The following is a 17,601-nucleotide window of genomic DNA, read 5'->3' on the forward strand; positions in this document are numbered from 1 at the left end:
CCATGTGCAGGGGCACAAGGTAATGCAGGTAGATTTGTACATATAACTAGGAACAAAGTGACAGATGATGATAAACAGTAGCAGCAGCATATGTGATGAGACAAAGTTAGTGCAAAAAGGGGCAATGCAGATAGTTAGGTAGTTAACCAAATAATTATCCAGGCTCACTATTTAGCAGTCTTATGGCTTGGGGGTAGAAGCTGTTCAGGGTCCTGTTAGTTCCAGACTTGCCTTGCGGTAGCAGAGAGAACAGTCTTTGTTTGGGTGGCAGGAGTCTGACAGTTTTTAGGGCCTTCTGACACTGCCTGGTATAGAGGTCCTGGATGGCAGGGAGCTCTGCCCCAGTTATGTACTGGGCTGTACGCACTACCCTCTGTAGCGCTTAGCGGTCAGATGCCAAGCAGTTGCCATACCAAGCGGTGATGCAGCCAGTCAAGATGCTCTCAATGGTGCAGCTGTAGAACCTTTTGAGGATCTGAAGGCTCATGCCAAATCTTTTCAGCCTCCTGATGGGAAAGAGGCATTGTCGTGCCCTCTTCACGACTGTGTTGGTGTGTGTGTGGACCATGACCTGCCTTTCAAAGCATATAATGGCCACATTTGTGACTGCTACGGGGCGATAGTTACCTTGGTATTCTTGGGCTTGGGGACTATAGTGGTCTGCTTGAAACATGCAGGTATTACAGTCAGGCAGAGGTTGAAAGTATGCAATGCAGTCACTTGTGAGCTGGGCAGGGCATGCTCTGAGTATGCGTCATGGCAATCCGTCTGGCCTTTTGAATGTTAACCTGTTAAAGGTCTTACTCACATCCACTACGGAGAGTGTGATCACACAGTCGTCCAGGAAAGCTGGTGCTCTCATGCATGGTTCAGTGTTGCTTGCCTCAAAGTGAGCATAGAAGGCATTTAGCTCATTTGGTAGGCTTGCGTCACTGGTCAATTTCCCTTTGTCATCTGTGATAGTTTGCAAGCCCTGCCACACCCGACCAGTGTCAGAGGTGGTGTAGTAGGATTCGATCTTAATCCTGTATTGACGCTTTGCCTGTTTAATGGTTCATCGGAGGACGTAGCGGGATTTCTAATAAGCGTGCGGATTAGTCTCCAGCTCCAGGCCTTACCTCAGTGCGAATGTTGCCCATAATACATGGCTTTTGTTTGGGATATGTGCATACGGTCACTGTGGGTACAATGTTGTCGATGCACTTATTAATGAAGCTGGTGACTAATGTGGTAAACACCTCAATGCCATCTAATGAATCCCTGAACATATTCCAATCTGCGCTAGCGAAACAGTCCTGTAGCTTAGCATCCGCTTCATCGGACCACTTCCGTTTTGAGCACATCACTGGTACTTCCTGTTTTGAGTTTTTGCTTGTAAGCAGGAATCAGGAAGATAGAGTTATGGTCAGATTTGCCAAATCAAGGGTGAGGGAGAGCTTTGTATGTGTTTCTGTGTGTGGAGTAAAGGTGATCTAGAGTTCTTTCGCCTCTAGTTGCACATGACATGCGGGTAGAAAGTATTCAAACCCCTTGACTTATTCCACATTTTCTTGTTACAGCCTGAATTCAAAATGGATTAAACAGATATTTTATGAAATACATGTTAATTTACATAAGTATTTACACATGTTAGAATCACCTTTGGCAGTGATTACAGCTTTGCACACTTGGATTGTACAAAATGTAAGCATTATTCTTTTTTAAATTCTTCAAGTATTGTCAAGTTGGTTGAGCATTGCTAAACAGCCATTTTCAAGTCTTGACATAGATTTTCAAGTCGATTTAAGTCAAAGCTGTAACTAGGCCATTCAAGAACATTCAATATTGTTTTGGTAAGCAACCAGTGTATACAGTGTACAAAATATTAGGAACACATGCTCTTTCCATGACCGACTGACCAGGTGAAAGCTATGATCCCTTATTGATGTTACCTGTTAAATCCACTTCAATCAATGTAGATGAATGGGAGGAGACATGTTAAAGGATTTTTAACTCTTTAGATAATTGAAACATGGATTGTGTATGTGTGTCATTCAGAGGGTAAATGGGCAAGACAAAAGATTTAAGTGCCTTTGAACGGGGTATGGTAGTAGGTGCCAGGCGCACTGGTTTGAGTGTGTCAGGAACTGCAACGTTGCTGGATTTTTCACGCTTAACAGTTTCCCGTGTGTATCAAGAATGGTGCATCACCCAAAGGACATTCAGCCAACTTGATGCAACTGTGGGAAGCTTTGGAGTCAACATGGGCCAGCATTCCTGTGGAACGCTTTCAACATCTTGTAGTCCATGCCCTGACGAATTGAGGCTGTTCTGAGGGCAAAAGGGGTGCAACTCAATATTAGGAAGGTGTTCCTAATGTTGTGTCCACTCGTTGTATTTGGCCTTGTGTTTTAGGTTATTATCCTTCTGAAAGGTGAGGTTGAGTGAACCAGGTTATACCCTACGATTTTGCCTGTGCTTAGCTGTATTCCATATATTTAAAAAAAATCCTTAGTCCTTGCTGATGACAAGCATACCGATAACATGATGTAGCCACCCCATGCTTGGAAATATGAAGAGTGGTACTCAATGTGTTGTTTTGGATTTGCCCCAAACATAACTCTTTGTATTCAGGAAATAAAGTACATTTCTGTTTTGCATTTTTATTTTAGTGCCTTATTGCAAACAGGATGCATGTTTAGGAATATTTTTTTGTTTTGTTCTTTTAACAGTCATTTAGGTTAATATTGAGGAGTAACTGCAATGTTGTTGATCCATCCTCAGTTTTCTACTCTGGAACTGTTTGAGTCACCATTGGCCTCATGGTGAAATTCCTGAGCGGTTTCCTTCACCTGTGGCAACTGAGTTAGGAAGGATGCCTGTATCTTAGTACACCACCCAAGGTGTAATTAATATCTTCATCGTGCTCAAAGGGATATTCAATGTCTACCCCCCCCCCCCCCCCCCCCCCCCCCCCAATATGTGCTCTTTGCGAGGCATTGGAAAAACTTCCTGGTCTTTGTGGTTGAATCTGTATTTGAAATTCACTACTCGACTGAGGGACCTTACAAATAATTGCATGTGTGGGATACAAAGATGAGGCAGTCATTCAAAAATCATGTTTAACACCGTTATTGCACACTGTGAGTCCATGCAACTTATGTGCCTTATAAGCACAATTTTACTGCTTATTTAGGCTTGCCATAACAAAGGGCTTGAATACTTATTGACTCAGCTTTTTATTTGTAATTTATTTCTAACAACATAATTCCACTTTGACATTATGGGGTATTATGTGTAGACCAGTGACACAAACTCTAAATTTAGTCATGGGGTGTAAATACATTCTTAAGGCAATCAAGGTAATACAGATGTGTATGTAAGTATATAGGAGAGGGAGATTCTGCTAAGATATTTGGGGGGAGTGTCAGGGTCTGTAGGTTGAGGAAACCAGGCCCTTTGGAGGGGCACTGTAGCAGAACCAAACCGTTCTGCCGATCCCTTTGATGTTGCACCGTTGCCGTGGCGCTACACAAGGAATTCCCACCCAAGGTCTCCAAGGCGATGGCCTTCGCAAACAAGACAGACTCCACTGGCAGTTCGGCATGGAACCGTCCCACTTCACCTCGGTTCCTTTCACATGGTTGGTGGCGTTAGCGTCATGATAAATAGCAACGTGCTAAAACCCACAGGACATTTACCTGTCGGTTTGGACAGGAGAGTGGTTCTTATCTTCAGATCAGAGACGTGATATGACCACCAAAGAGAAAAGACAACCAGGACAAGTTGAAGCCGAGGGGTGTGGCAGAGGGTTAGCAGAGGACCCTTTCAACTCTGTGAGGGTCTCTGGAAACTGCAGGGAGGTTAGAAGGGGGAGGCTGGGGGGGCTGACTGTTCTCAGAAGCTATATGGAAGGACATGCATGGCTTCCCTCTTTATCTACCAGACACTTTTTTTTATTTTGCATGGCATCACGTTTGAAAGGGCAGTGAGGCTCGTTTAATTCCTTTCAGGAGGGAGAATTTGCTCATTTGCTCTGGAGGGAACACACCTTTCCCACCATGCTCCACTACTTCAACTCCACGTAGGGAACACTTTGTCAGGGATTAACAAAGGCCCAAAAATCCCCTCTGAACTCAAAATGATTATTTAATTGTTTAGAGCATTTGCTTCATGGGCTCAAGCCAACCAACCAGGCTTGAAAATGGCACTTACTAAATAAACTGCACACTAAATCCCACAACAAAGATTGTTTGGATAATTATAATTCTGATAAAAGCCAGATTGCCTGACTTCTCATATACAGTTGAAGTCGGAAGTTCACATGCACTTCAGTCATTAAAACTTGTTTTTTAACCACACCACAAATTTATTGTTAACAAATTATAGTTTTGGTGTGTCGGTTAGGACATCTACTTTGTGCATGACAAGTAATTTTTCAAACAATTGTTTACAGACAGATTATTTCACTGTATCACAATTCCAGTGGGTCAGAAGTTTACATGCACTAAACTGACTGTGCCTTTAAACAGCTTATACAATTCCAGAAAATGTCATGGATTTAGAAGCTTCTAATTGACATCATGTAAGTCAATTGGAGGTGTACCTGTGGATGTATTTCAAGGCCTACCTTCAAACTCAGTGCCTCTTTGCTTGACATCATGGGATAATGAAAAGAAATCAGCAAAGACCTCAGAAAAAAAATTGTAGACCTCCACAAGTCTGGTTCATCCTTGGGAGCAATTTCCAAATGCCTGAAGGTACCACGTTCATCTGTACAAACAATAGTATGCAGTCTTCATACCGCTCAGGAAGGAGACGCGTTATGTCTACTAGAGATTAACGTATTTTGGTGAAAAAGAGCAAATCAATCCCAGAACAACAGCAAAGGACCTTGTGAAGATGCTGGAGGAAACAGGTACAAAAGTATCTATATCCACAGTAAAATGAGTCTATTGATATAAGCTGAAAGGCTGCTTAGCAAGGAAGAAGCAACTGCTCCAAAACCGCCATAACAAAGCCAGACTACGGTTTGCAACTGCACATGGGGACAAAAATCGTACTTTTTGGAGAAATGTCCTCTGGTCTGATGAAACAAAAATAGAACTGGTTGGCCATAATGACCATTATTTTTGGAGGAAAAAGGGGGTTGCTTGCAAGCCGAAGAACACCATCCCAACCGTGAAGCACGGGGGTGGCAGCATCATGTTGTGGGGGTGCTTTGCTGCAGGAGGGACTGGTGCACTTCACAAAATAGATGACATCATAAGGAAGTTCACCCAACTTATTGTGGGAAGCTTGTGAAAGGCTACCCGGAACATTCGCCCAAAGTTAAACAATTTCAAGGCAATGCTACCAAATACTACCAAATACTAATTGAGTGTATGTAAACTTCTGACCCACTGGGAATGTGATGTAAGAAATAAAAGCTGAAATAAATCACTCTCTACTATTATTCTGACTTTTCACATTCTTAAAATAAAGTGGTGATCCTAACTGACCTAAGACAGGGAATTTTTATTAGGATTAAATGTCAGGAATTGTGAAAAACTGAGTTTAAATGTATTTGGCTAAGGTGCATGTAAACTTCTGACTTCAACTGTACGCCTCTTGGTACCGATGGTTGTTTTCTAACACAAAGAGGGAAACTAAAAAAGGGTTTGCATGCATTTTAAACAATGTAGCAATTAAGCAACAAGTTCAGTGAGTAAAAGGGGTTTTGGACCAAGATGTATGTAGCATGTTTGAAAGCAGGAGGAGTAGTTAAGACTGCAACTGCAGATATACCGAACAAACATATGAACACAACATGCAACAATTTCAAAGAGTTTACTGAGTTACAGTCCATGTCAGGAAATCAGTCAATTTCAATTTATGGATTTCACATGACTGGCATTATAGATATGCATCTGTTAGTCACAGATACCTTTTGGGGGAAAAAAAGTAGGGGTGTGGATCAGAACCTAGTCTGTATCTGGTTTGACCACCATTTGCCTCATGCAGCACAACAAATCTTCTTTGCATTGAATAGGTCAGGCTGTTTATTGTGGCATGTGGAATGTTGTCCTACTCCTCTTCAATGGCTGGAACAAGCTGTCGTACACGTCGAACATGCTCAATGGGTGACATGTCTGGTGAGTATGCAGGCCATGGAAGAACTGGGTCATTTTCAGCTTCCAGGAATTGTGTACAGATCCTTGCAACATGGGGCGGTGCATTATCATGCTGAAACACGAGGTGATGGAGGATGATGAATGACATGACAATGGGCCTCAGGATCTCGTCACAGCATCCCTGTGCATTCAAATTGCCATCGATAAAATGTAATTGTATTCCTTGTTTGTAGCTTATGCTTTCCCATACCATAATCCCACCGCCACCATGTTCACAACGTTGACATCAGCAAACTGCTCGCCCACACGATGCCATACACGCAGTCTGCAATCTGCCCCGTACAGTTGAAACTGGGATTCACCCGTGAAGAGCACAGTTCTCCAGCGTGCCATTAGCCATCGAAGGTGAGCATTTGCCCACAAGTCGAAACCAAACTGCAGTCAGGTCAAGACCCTGGTGAGGACGACGAGAACGCAGATGAGCTTCCCAAAGACGTTTTTTTTCCCCCTGACAGTTTGTTCAGAAATTCCTTGGTTGTGCAAACCCACAGTTTCATCAGCTGTCTGGGTGGCTGGTCTTAGACGATCCTCAAGGTGAAGAAGCCCGGATGTGGAGGTCCTGGGCTGGTGAGGTCTACGGTTGTTAGGCCGGTTGGACATACTGCCAAATTCTTTCTAATGAAGCTGGAGGTGGCTTATGGTAGAAAAATGTACATAACATTTTCTGGCAACAGCTCTCGTGGACATTCCTGCAGTCAGCATACCAATTGCACGCTCCCTTAAAACTTGAGACATCTGTGGTTCACCTGTGTAACGAGTTCGCCGGTGTAATGATCATGCTGTTTAATCAGCTTCTTGATATGCCACACCTGTCAGGCGGATGGATTGTCTCAGCAAAGGAGAATTCTCGCTAAGCGGGATGTTAACAAATTTGTGCAAAACAATGTGAGTGAACTAAGCTTTTTGTGCTTATGGTAAATTTCTGGGATATTTTATTTCTGCTCATGCAACATGGGACCAACACTTTGTTTATATTTTTGTTCAGTGTAGTTACAGTAGCTCCCTTCCAGGAGAGGAGAGAGTGGAGAGTCATCTTCCTCCCCTGTGCTTTCCGGAGCAACAACTGATGGCCACTAACACCAGAAGCCATAGAGAGGAGAAAAGGCAATTAGCAAAAAAGGGAAGCCATAAAAAGTCAATGCTGCAAGGAGCCTGGTGGGGAGTTAACCCCGAACCCACTGTGCTTTAATTTCGGTCCAAGAAAATAGCACACATGGCTCCGTTTGAGATACCCAGGGAGGGAAGCAGCTCGAGGGGAGGGTTGGGGGACAAGAGGGGTATCGTGTTCACATTTGTTTCAGATTTCATCCATGTAAACAAAGGGAGGCAGGCAGACACGCTGGGGCCTATTTAAATTAGGCCCAGACTAACATCCCGTCAGAAGCTGCTGCCTCACTCCCCGCGCATGCTAGGCCATCAGCACATTCTGACTCGCTAGGGTTTTGATGGGATCACTCAGTGCTCTTGTGGCAGGAGAATAACTAGTTCTTTAAGTTGGTTGAAATTACTTTTTGTTGTTGTCATTTCCTCCATTTATTACAGTGGATGAGAGGCTTCTTGGTGTGTGTGTGTGTGTGTGTGTGTAATGCCCTCTCTTTTGCTTTTGTTTCATCCCTGTTGGAATCTACACAGTTCCTGTACAGCACTAACGGAGAATAAGTAGACCAGCACAATCTCTCAAAAAGACCTGGGGGGCTTGTTGGCAGATCTGACGACAATTTGGTAAACATGTGGGTTTATCTAGATCTAGACTACAGCTCCCCCATTACACAGCCTGTACAACTCAACTAGCTCCAGCTATCTGCAAAATGACCACCAAGGCCATTCTGGCAGTGGAACATTGTTTTGGAACTGGGGTGGAACATTCAAGTAACTGAGGTGAGTGGGGGCAGGGTTCAGATAGAATAAAGTTAACAGTTAAAGTCCACTTCCTTCCTCCTACCGGCCCAAAGCAAAGCATTGGGAACTGAAGCCTTTCTGTGCCTCCGAGTAACCCCAAATGTGGCCGGAACGGCACACAAACTCTCGATACAAGCGTCCGCAAAAATAAACACTGGTCATATTATTTTCACTGCACTTTTCCTGTTGGTTTGATTCAACACTAGCTACACCCAGTCGCGCCAACAGACACACACCAGGGTTTGGTCTTCTTGGAAATAACGCTGTGTCCATGTTGACCACACAAGTTAAACTGGCATGGGGCACGTATATAAACCCAGGTTTAGACTGGGAGATTGGCAACCAACTCCGCCTGATTTGTGTGTATTGGCCTTGCTTGGACTGGCCAATGCAAACAGACTCCCTCCTATATTTTGTGTTCACTGCACACAGGTTGTTGCTTGGTTCGTGGAGCATGCATGGTCATTGTTGAACAGATCGGGGCACGACTACTATGTGTGAAAGTGACTACATTTTCTGAATGCTACTAGGCTTACCTGAGAATAATTTTCTTTGAATCCTTTCAGATCCTAATCAAGCACTTTGAAACCTCCTGCTTGCGCGAAATGATGGAATTAACTGATCATTGAACAGTCTTCATAACTGGGAGAAGCCATTTATACAGGTATAGCGATATGCACGGTATAGGTTTTATTGTTCAGAGAGAAGCAAAATATCAACTACAAGCTCTCCTGAAACAACTAAATAGAGAACTACTTTTGTAGTTCACTCACCCTGGCTGTCAATGACTTTTGCTGCCAGATAGCTGGAGATAACCAAAAAAGGCGCTTTTGGAGACAATGCCATCGCACCCGTCTCTTTCCTCCCACTTTCCCCCTCCCCCCACCACCCCATGGCCCCTGAGCAGTGTGGGAAAGCGCCTCCCTCTCCTCTGTCCATAGGAGGATGGAGAGGCTCCCTCTCTCTCTCTGTTGTGATATGTGCACAATAACATCCTGATGAGTGTCCTGCAATGTTCCCACCGGTGAGGAAACGGTACACAAATAAAGCCCTGAAGTTCTCTTGGCTAAGCACGGGATGGGACTGGAGCCAGGGGTGTGTCCACCATTTGGGCTGCAGCGACGAGCACACTACTGGTGGGAGGATGGGTCCGTGGGAAATGGACAGCAAGTTAGGTAGTCCTGTATAGATGTTCTAGAACACTGCTATGGGGGGGGGGGGGGGGGCTAAAGCACGGCTAAAGCATGCATCGGCCATGTAAAAGCAGGCCAACTGGACAGGTAAGGACTGCCAAGAGGGTGTCCAACTGTGTCGTGGTGGGAAACAGGAGCGCCACTTTAACGACGGATGCCACGGATTAACCATGTTTTTTAAAGGTTGTGCCGGGGGTTATGGAGGGAGCTGGTGGTGGATGCTGTTCGCAGAGCCTAGTGTTGACCTAAGACCCCATGGAACCCTGGCCATCGGTTTGCTGGCTGTGGCCTAACACACATTCACACAGAACAGGTTCAATGGTGATTGGAGAGACAGACTATGGCATACCGTGCCGAATTTGAGGTCTTGTGTCCAGTTTCACATGGTGAGCGCTGGTCAACATGCAGGTCTGTTTACAAAGGCCTAGCAGGTCAGAATTAGTGCCTGACGCCAGTCGTCTGGGTTCACACATGATGGAACGATATCCTTGGTTCTCAACCGTCTCTGTTGTCAACTCCTAGGCTCAGGGTGGCAAAAATGTGTATGGTGTATTGTGACGCCCATCTTGGACTGGGTTATTTAAAAATGTTTGAGTGATGTGACTGAATTTTCAATAGCACTGGATATGCCGAATAACTATGATACTGAGAGCTACAACCAGGTAGTGGACTACAATAAGTTCCATGATATATCTCACTCTCAACCCTATGAAATAGGCTAGCTTTCGCTGATAAATATACATTTTTTTTATTTACCCTTTTTTTTTTTTATATAGGCAAGTCAGTTAAGAACAAGTTCTTATTTACAATGACGGCCTAGGAATAGTGGGTTAACAGCCTTGTTCAGGGGCAGAATGACATTTTTTACCTTGTCAGCTCAGAGATTCGATCTAGCAACCTTTCGGTTACTGGCCCAACGCTCTAACCATTAGGCTACCTTCTCAAAATGTCTCCTGTTTTTCCCCTCTCTAAAATAGAAAACTTTTAATACGTTTTTGACTGAACAGCTATAGCTACTGGTGAGCTAGCTAGCTAGCAATTCACAGCAGACATTGACAAAAACCTGGGAAGGACAGGCTTACTGCTAAATATAAGTTATTCTTGACATCCACTCAAAGCTAGCTTGCTAGTAAACTTGTTAGCAGTCACACTGACCAACCTTGCTAGCACTCACCTCAAAAAATAATGGTTGTGTTGTCCAGTTGAGTCAGAGAACGCTTACACAGAGTTATAAATTGGCAAACATTTTCATGTGTGTGTTATAAACTTATTTTAGCCTATGTTCATTGCTAGCCATCTAAGCTTACTGGTACACTTGCTTGCATGGGAATGCGCACACCTTGACAAAAAAGGTGCCATTTTGACTCACGGAAACAACCACGTGCTCAACGGTGCTGAAAAGCTCTCTGCGGGGAACCAAGTTATAGGCCTACTCCTTCCCATCATCATACTGTAACATGCATTTCAAAACATGTTAAAACAGTGTTTTTGGATGTAGGTTCATGTAAATCTATAAAACTATTTTAAGGGGGCAGGCTATGACATCGCAGTACACAAGCCTTAAATAAGAAAGGCGAAGATGGCAACAGCGTTTTAAGTGCTGGTTCTTTCTTTCAAACCCTGATTCAAAAGAGGGGAGAGAAAAAAAAGTGACCTCATTAGAATAAAGTATGCCTTAAATGTTTGCACATGTTGAAGTTTGATACTATTTGCAGTCGCCGAGTTCCGTAGCCGGGCCAGGGCCTTCAGGGACCATTTTTCTCTCGCTCTGACTGCCTTTCATATGCATTTACAGAGACCCACAGAGCAAAACAACATTGTGTCCTCTATAGATTATTTTCGAGACTTGCGGAACACGGTACAGCTCTGCAAGCCTGTTTCAGTCTTGACAGATAAGGGGGGAAGATACTCTAGAGCAAAGGCAGGATCTGTCTGCTGCAGTCTTTCCCTCTATGATACACACATACGATAGAGATGTGTGTTTTAATCAAGAACATGCGTATATTCAAACTCTCTCAAACTGAACCTCTCTCTCCCCTCATGACCTGACCAGGTTCAAACTGAACCTCTCTCTCCCCCCATGACCTGACCAGGTTCAAACTGAACCTCCCCCTCATGACCAGACCAGGTTCAAACTGAACCTCTCTCTCCCCCCATGACTTGACCAGGTTCAAACTGAACCTCTCTCTCCCCCCATGACCTGACCAGGTTCAAACTGAACCTCCCCCCATGACCTGACCAGGTTCAAACTGAACCTCTCTCTCCCCCCATGACCTGACCAGGTTCAAACTGAACCTCTCTCTCCCCCCATGACCTGACCAGGTTCAAACTGAACCTCTCTCCCCCCCATGACCTGACCAGGTTCAAACTGAACCTCTCTCTCCCCCCATGACCTGACCAGGTTCAAACTGAACCTCTCTCTCCCCCCATGACCTGACCAGGTTCAAACTGAACCTCTCTCTCCCCCCATGACCTGACCAGGTTCAAACTGAACCTCTCTCTCCCCCCATGACCTGACCAGGTTCAAACTGAACCTCTCTCTCCCCCCATGACCTGACCAGGTTCAAACTGAACCTCTCTCTCCCCCCATGACCTGACCAGGTTCAAACTGAACCTCTCTCTACCCCCATGACCTGACCAGGTTCAAACTGAACCTCTCTCTCCCCCCATGACCTGACCAGGTTCAAACTGAACCTCTCTCTCCCCCCATGACCTGACCAGGTTCAAACTGAACCTCTCTCTCCCCTCATGACCTGACCAGGTTCAAACTGAACCTCTCTCTACCCCCATGACCTGACCAGGTTCAAACTGAACCTCTCTCCCTCCATGACCATGTATTTACAGCGTTGCAGCAGGATGGTACTGGGCAGAGTAGCATGAGGTCGATCAGCTCCCCCCCCCCGCCCCGCTCCTAAACAACGGACGCAACACAGGGAAGTGCTGGGCTACAACCCTGAACTACTGTTGAAAGGTTCTATAGGAATTCTATATAGATGCTATGTATACGGGATAAATGTTCAGGCTGTGTGAGATGCCACTGTAACATGGTTTAATCTCTCAAAAACCATGTCTCTGTAAAACACAGTGGAAATGAACACACGCACACACACGGAAAAATACTTACTATCCAGGCCATGCTTCTGTTAGTTTCCATATGATGTATTGGCATTTATACAGATGTTAATTTCTCGTTTCTCATTTTTTCTTTTTAAAAGCAAAGAGTCGTGACGATCATATTAGAAACAATACAAAAATATAACTTAAAATGTACATCATACACTTGATATATATATTTGAGCTTTTTTTTTTACAGAGGTAAAAATGCAGATTGTAAAAAATAAAAAAAGACAATCAATTTAACTTTTTTTTTTTTAAACATTAAAATAAAAAAGACTAAGTATATATATATATATATATATATATATATATATGAGATAGATGAAGAGGATGCTTCAGGCACTTTCCTTTAATAGTTAAATGTGTGCAGGAATTAGACACCGCACCTAAACAGACAAACTGCTTTTGGTTAACTTTTCTTTTTACCACAGATAGAAAAATAAAACTAGGATCTTCTCTACAATGAATGGCAACAGTATTGCAAAGCTGACAAACAGGAACACACAGCAGAAAAAAAAGGAAGGAAGAAAGGCAAGAGAGAGTACAGAGAAAGACATGGACACAACGACAGCTTTTGTACAGAATCCGTAATGCCATGGTACCGTCGCCCATTTAACCCCAGACATTGCTTGGTACTTGAATGGTTATGACGATTAGTCCATGTATGACTGGGATAGATAGCATAAGATGTCTTTTCTACCACATTGATGCGACTCGAGATCGGGTACTTCACAGCAATTTGCGCATTTTGTTCATAAGGTTTTTCTGATTAGTGTTGTGCTTCATACAGAGATAGATCAAACAATGTTCCTCCGACGAGGTGAGGTTACAGGGTGATTTAAATTTGAGGCTAGTTTGTTTCAATACATACATACATACTGTAGCGTCCATTTTATTTTTGTATACATTTTGACACCACCTGTCTGACTGATGTGATTGGCTGACAAGACAGCCTTCTCCCTTGCCATTGGCTGTAATGTAATACCGAGTAACAGACCAGGAAGTGGGATTATTGGACTACAGAACAATAGATAAAAACCCTTCTTCCACAACTCTGGTCTTGGAGAACTCCTGGGTGTGCAGCCTTTCGTTCTAACCCTGCAGTAACACACCCGTGTCAGCTAATCGTGGTATAGACTGAAGAACACGATTAGGCGATTAGTTGAATCAGGTGTGCTAGTGGGCCCCTTCGTTGGAGAACCCACAATCATATACCCTTCGAAGGGAGTGGGGAAAGATGAGCAACAAGATCAAAACGGTCTTTCTCTCGAGCTAAAGTTGAGCAAAACTCTAAAGATAACGAGGCTAACTGTCAGGGAAACGCTGAGTATCCTTTTGAAAGACAAAAGAAAAAGACACACTAAAGAAAGCACCATTGACATTGTAGTGGACAACGAAATCATCCATCTCAAAAGGAGGCAAAAAAAAAAAAAAAACTCCTCTTCCCCTCTTGGCTGTGTTTAGTTTACAATAGGACAGTTCCCTTCCTCTTAACCCCCCCCCCCAGTCCCCTATCCGGGTGTCTAAATTTAGCAAGGCAAATAAATAAAAACTATATCAAAAGATCAACATCAAGCATCAAAACGGAATAAAAAGTCACCTAAAGGCTCAAGTTCTCCTCCTCCACTGTAATAAAACGGTTGATTGAGGATTATTATCTTCAAAAAATGACTAATTTAGATACTCTATTTAAAAAATGACTAATTTAGATACTCTATTTAAAAAATGACTAATTTAGATACTCTATTTAAATGCTGCAGCTTATTTTGCCATTTTGGCTTTTAGTTGAAGTCACAACGATCGCAATCGGGGATACATTGCTGCCCATTCCATTTTCCAGACCATTGCACAAAGGAAGACACACACACACACAGCAGAGGTTCCCCATCCAATACTCAAGTACCCCTGACCCATTTGATCTTTTGTTCTGGGCCGAATCCACAATACATTCAGTCTAACTTGACTGAGCAGTAGAATGGTACTTTCATGTTTTTTCCAGGTGTCTCTCCACTGACTTTAGGTTGAATTTGGTTTTAAAATGTGTATAGTCAGGTACCTTCCTGGCCCCAGGTCTAATTGTGCTCTATAGTCAACTCCTAAGGCCATTGACAACCATATGAGTTGACAAAACAGCACAGCTCTGAGACCAGGCTAGGTCAGGAGTAGTCAAGGAGCAGAACGAGGAAACACTGGTTAAACGTTTGCCTTTTCTTTTGTTTCATTGGCTGGGGAGGGGCAGACGTGATCACAGTTGGGCTGCATCCCACATGGCACTCTTACCTATATATTGCACTACATTAGACTAGGGCCCATTGGGCTATGATCAAAAGTAGTGCACTTTATAAGGAATAAGGTACCATTTAGGACACACCCTTGATTTAAGTGCCTCTGCTTTACAGGCGGGAACCAGCTTGATCTGTGATTGGTGGTGAGCCATGGCGAGGGGAACACAAAGCGAGAGCCCCCCTCAGAAAACAACGCTCACACTGACCTCACACAAAACACTGAGAAAAAGAAAAATATTCAAGCCTTTAAAACACATGAGTGTAAAAATATAAAGTACCTGTTTATATATATTTATATATAAATGAATATTCATTATTTTAGTCTTTGTAATGCAAGGACATGGAAGCCGTAGGCAGGGTACCCCTATAAAAATTAAAAAACAAACAAAAATAAAAACAATAGGAAACGTATTTTTTATCTTTCTTTCCATCGAGAGAAACTTCCATTTCCAAAAGATTCGGGACAAGCCAATTGTTTTCCCATCTGGAATTTGACCGAGAGAAGCAACAGCGAAAACAAAAACACAAAACAAAAGAATAGCGGGGCCACCCTCTTCTGGTCCAGTCCCTTCCATGTGTCTCTGTTCTACTCCCCCTCTCTGCTGGCACCTCCCGGCCCTCAACCCACGGCTTTGTGCTTGCCCCCGCAGCAGTGGCAAGCCACCCCGCAGCGGTAGCAGGTGCGAAGGGGGGCGTAGCAGCACATGCAGGGGGCCAGCAGCGACAGCCCAACCAGGGCCAGCCAGCGCAGGCAGAAGCGCTCGTCGCTGGTGTCGCACGAGCACGGGTCCGAGTAGTCGCCCTCCGGGTCCGACATGCAGTGGTAGAGCAGGCTGTCCGCGCACCACATGAAGCTGACCCGGTGGATGCACGTCTGGATGGGGTCCGGCGCCTCCTGGCACCGCCCGCGCCTGTTCTCCTCGTGGTTGAACATGTCCCGGCAGTAGACGCAGCGCGAGCGCTCGCCGTCTTCCTTCCGCCGCTTGCCCTTGAGCTGGAGAGTGCGGGGCTGGGCTGTGACCACCGCCCTGTGTCCCCCGATAAGGCCACCCCCACCTAGTCGGTCCACACAGCCTATCTTGGGATCCCTTGCGTGCTGGTAGGGATCAAGGCCCAGGGGGTAAGGGTAGGTGTAGTCGTGCTTGGGCGGCTCGCTCTTGGCGAAGTGCACGTAGGCGTCGGCGTCCTCGGGGTGCTGGATGAGCTTGTCGCGCGCGGCGGTGGCGTGCCGGTAGTCCTCGTACCCAGTCAGCCAGGTCCGCTCGCGAGGGTTGATGCGCACAATCTCCTCCTCCTCCTCCTCCACCTGGAAGCTGACGTGGCGTGGGAACATGGGAACCGACTGCAGAGATAAAGGAGAGCAAAATAAATGAGAACTACACAGACCAGTCTACAAAACATGTCTTCCAACAAGCAGTCAACTTCCAGGCCCAACTTGAAATACATCACACTAGCACCATAGTTTAGGCTTCAAGAACACTCATTCCCTCTGTCCCTCCCACCTACCCATGGTAGTAAAGAATATAGCCGCAACCCTCTAGCTCCAGTGCATGTTTTTTTTTCTTCCAAGATCAAAGTTTTGGTGACCCACCTTCGCCACCGTCGTCCCCCAGCCACCCACCTGATCCAGGAAGTAGTGGTCCGAGTGTCGGTGCTGGTCGTAGAAGTGACCCAGGATGCAGTGGTGCCGGCGCGGCTCGCAGAAGCTGGGTGGGGCCAGGGTCTGCAGCTGCAGAGGCTCCTTCTTCTGGGAGTGGGAGGAGTTGGATGAGCTGTCGGTGGCATTCTGAGAGAAAATACCAAACCAAAACACAAGTCAGGACAGGGTCCTGTTCATTAGGGTACGCAACAGACAACGTTTTGCAACTGAAAAGTAGCATTTCTTATTGGACAGTTTCAGATAGCCCCTCCCGTTATGGTCTGTTTTTTTCTGCTTGGTGTCTAATGAACATGACCCATGACTCCATGGGAGTAATATTAGACCAAGCTTACCACTTGAAAACATCACTGCTTTCTGGCACATTGTGTTTGGCTACGCACTATTTAGGCAACGTTAACAGACACTTTTCTCAACACCAGAAAATATCAAATCTGATGTTATTTTTTGGCCAATATATGCGGCTCTTCATTTATAAACGCACTGTCCGCTCTCCCTTGAGGATTTTCCAAGTTGATGCCCAGGAGACCAAACAGCCTCAGATCATGTTCGAGCCTCGGATTGGACACTGAAACAAACACCTGCAGGCGACGTGCAGATGTTTAATTTCTCTCTCATGCTCTCATGGTTGAAGCCAGCGCAATTTCCTACTATTTGTGTCCAGGTTAAACGTGGGACGTCCCTCATTATAAACAGTCTGTTAAATTCATGGTTATTGCATCATTTTCAGATCTATTAGAAGCGATTCATAGACGAAACAACAATGTCATTTAACCAATTGACTGGCCAGAGATCAGGGCATTCATCAGCAAAGACGCAGTGCAAGCTGATAGTATTTTAGACAACCAAATTGAAATCAAACTGATTGATGAAATCGAAGTGTGTCGGCTCTATGATGATTTGCGATTCATAACTTACATTTTGCGGGTACTACCAGTAGTAGTTGGCCAACAGATAACACCACGACGGAATGCGTTTGAAGTGATAATGCGCAGCTGAGAACAGCTTGCACGTCCAGCAAAGTGCACCGCCAGTGGCACGCACACAGTTCGTGTAGATCAGCAGGTGGGGGATTTGTGTGGCAGCCATACAAGACAATCGAGACAATCGAAGGAGGATGCGGTGAGCAAAGTAACTGGGCTCGAATTTAGTCACGCTTGCTCTATATGGATTGATGCTTCTAATTGTACATGTTATAAAACAAGATTTTTTTGTGGATGATTAAAGCTTGGCTGGATTTATGTGTTTTTTTCCAATTCTACATTCATTTGGCAGGCCTAATTTGATTGCCCCCCTTT

The 17,601-nt window shown here is 44.8% G+C and overlaps 1 protein-coding gene across 4 annotated transcripts in view; it reads right to left on the minus strand.

Moving 5' to 3' along the window:
- Positions 1 to 12,361: 12,361 nt before the first annotated feature.
- The window catches only part of LOC110493732 (sprouty-related, EVH1 domain-containing protein 2), a 34,133-nt gene continuing 28,893 nt past the window's right edge, over positions 12,362 to 17,601 (minus strand). For 2 of the 4 annotated variants that reach the window (XM_021568164.2, XM_021568162.2), the window contains exons 5-6: positions 16,268 to 16,432; positions 12,362 to 15,988 (exon numbers count right to left, since the gene is read on the minus strand). In XM_021568164.2, coding sequence (XP_021423839.1) covers positions 15,266 to 15,988; positions 16,268 to 16,432 — 888 coding nt within the window. In that variant the 3' untranslated portion in view covers positions 12,362 to 15,265. Of the gene's footprint in view, positions 15,989 to 16,237; positions 16,433 to 17,601 lie in introns of all 4 variants that reach the window. The other 2 variants (XM_021568163.2, XM_021568160.2) reach the window with 1 other exon arrangement.

The sequence above is a fragment of the Oncorhynchus mykiss genome, chromosome 17 (assembly GCF_013265735.2).
Source record: "Oncorhynchus mykiss isolate Arlee chromosome 17, USDA_OmykA_1.1, whole genome shotgun sequence".
Taxonomy (NCBI): Eukaryota; Metazoa; Chordata; class Actinopteri; order Salmoniformes; family Salmonidae; genus Oncorhynchus; species Oncorhynchus mykiss.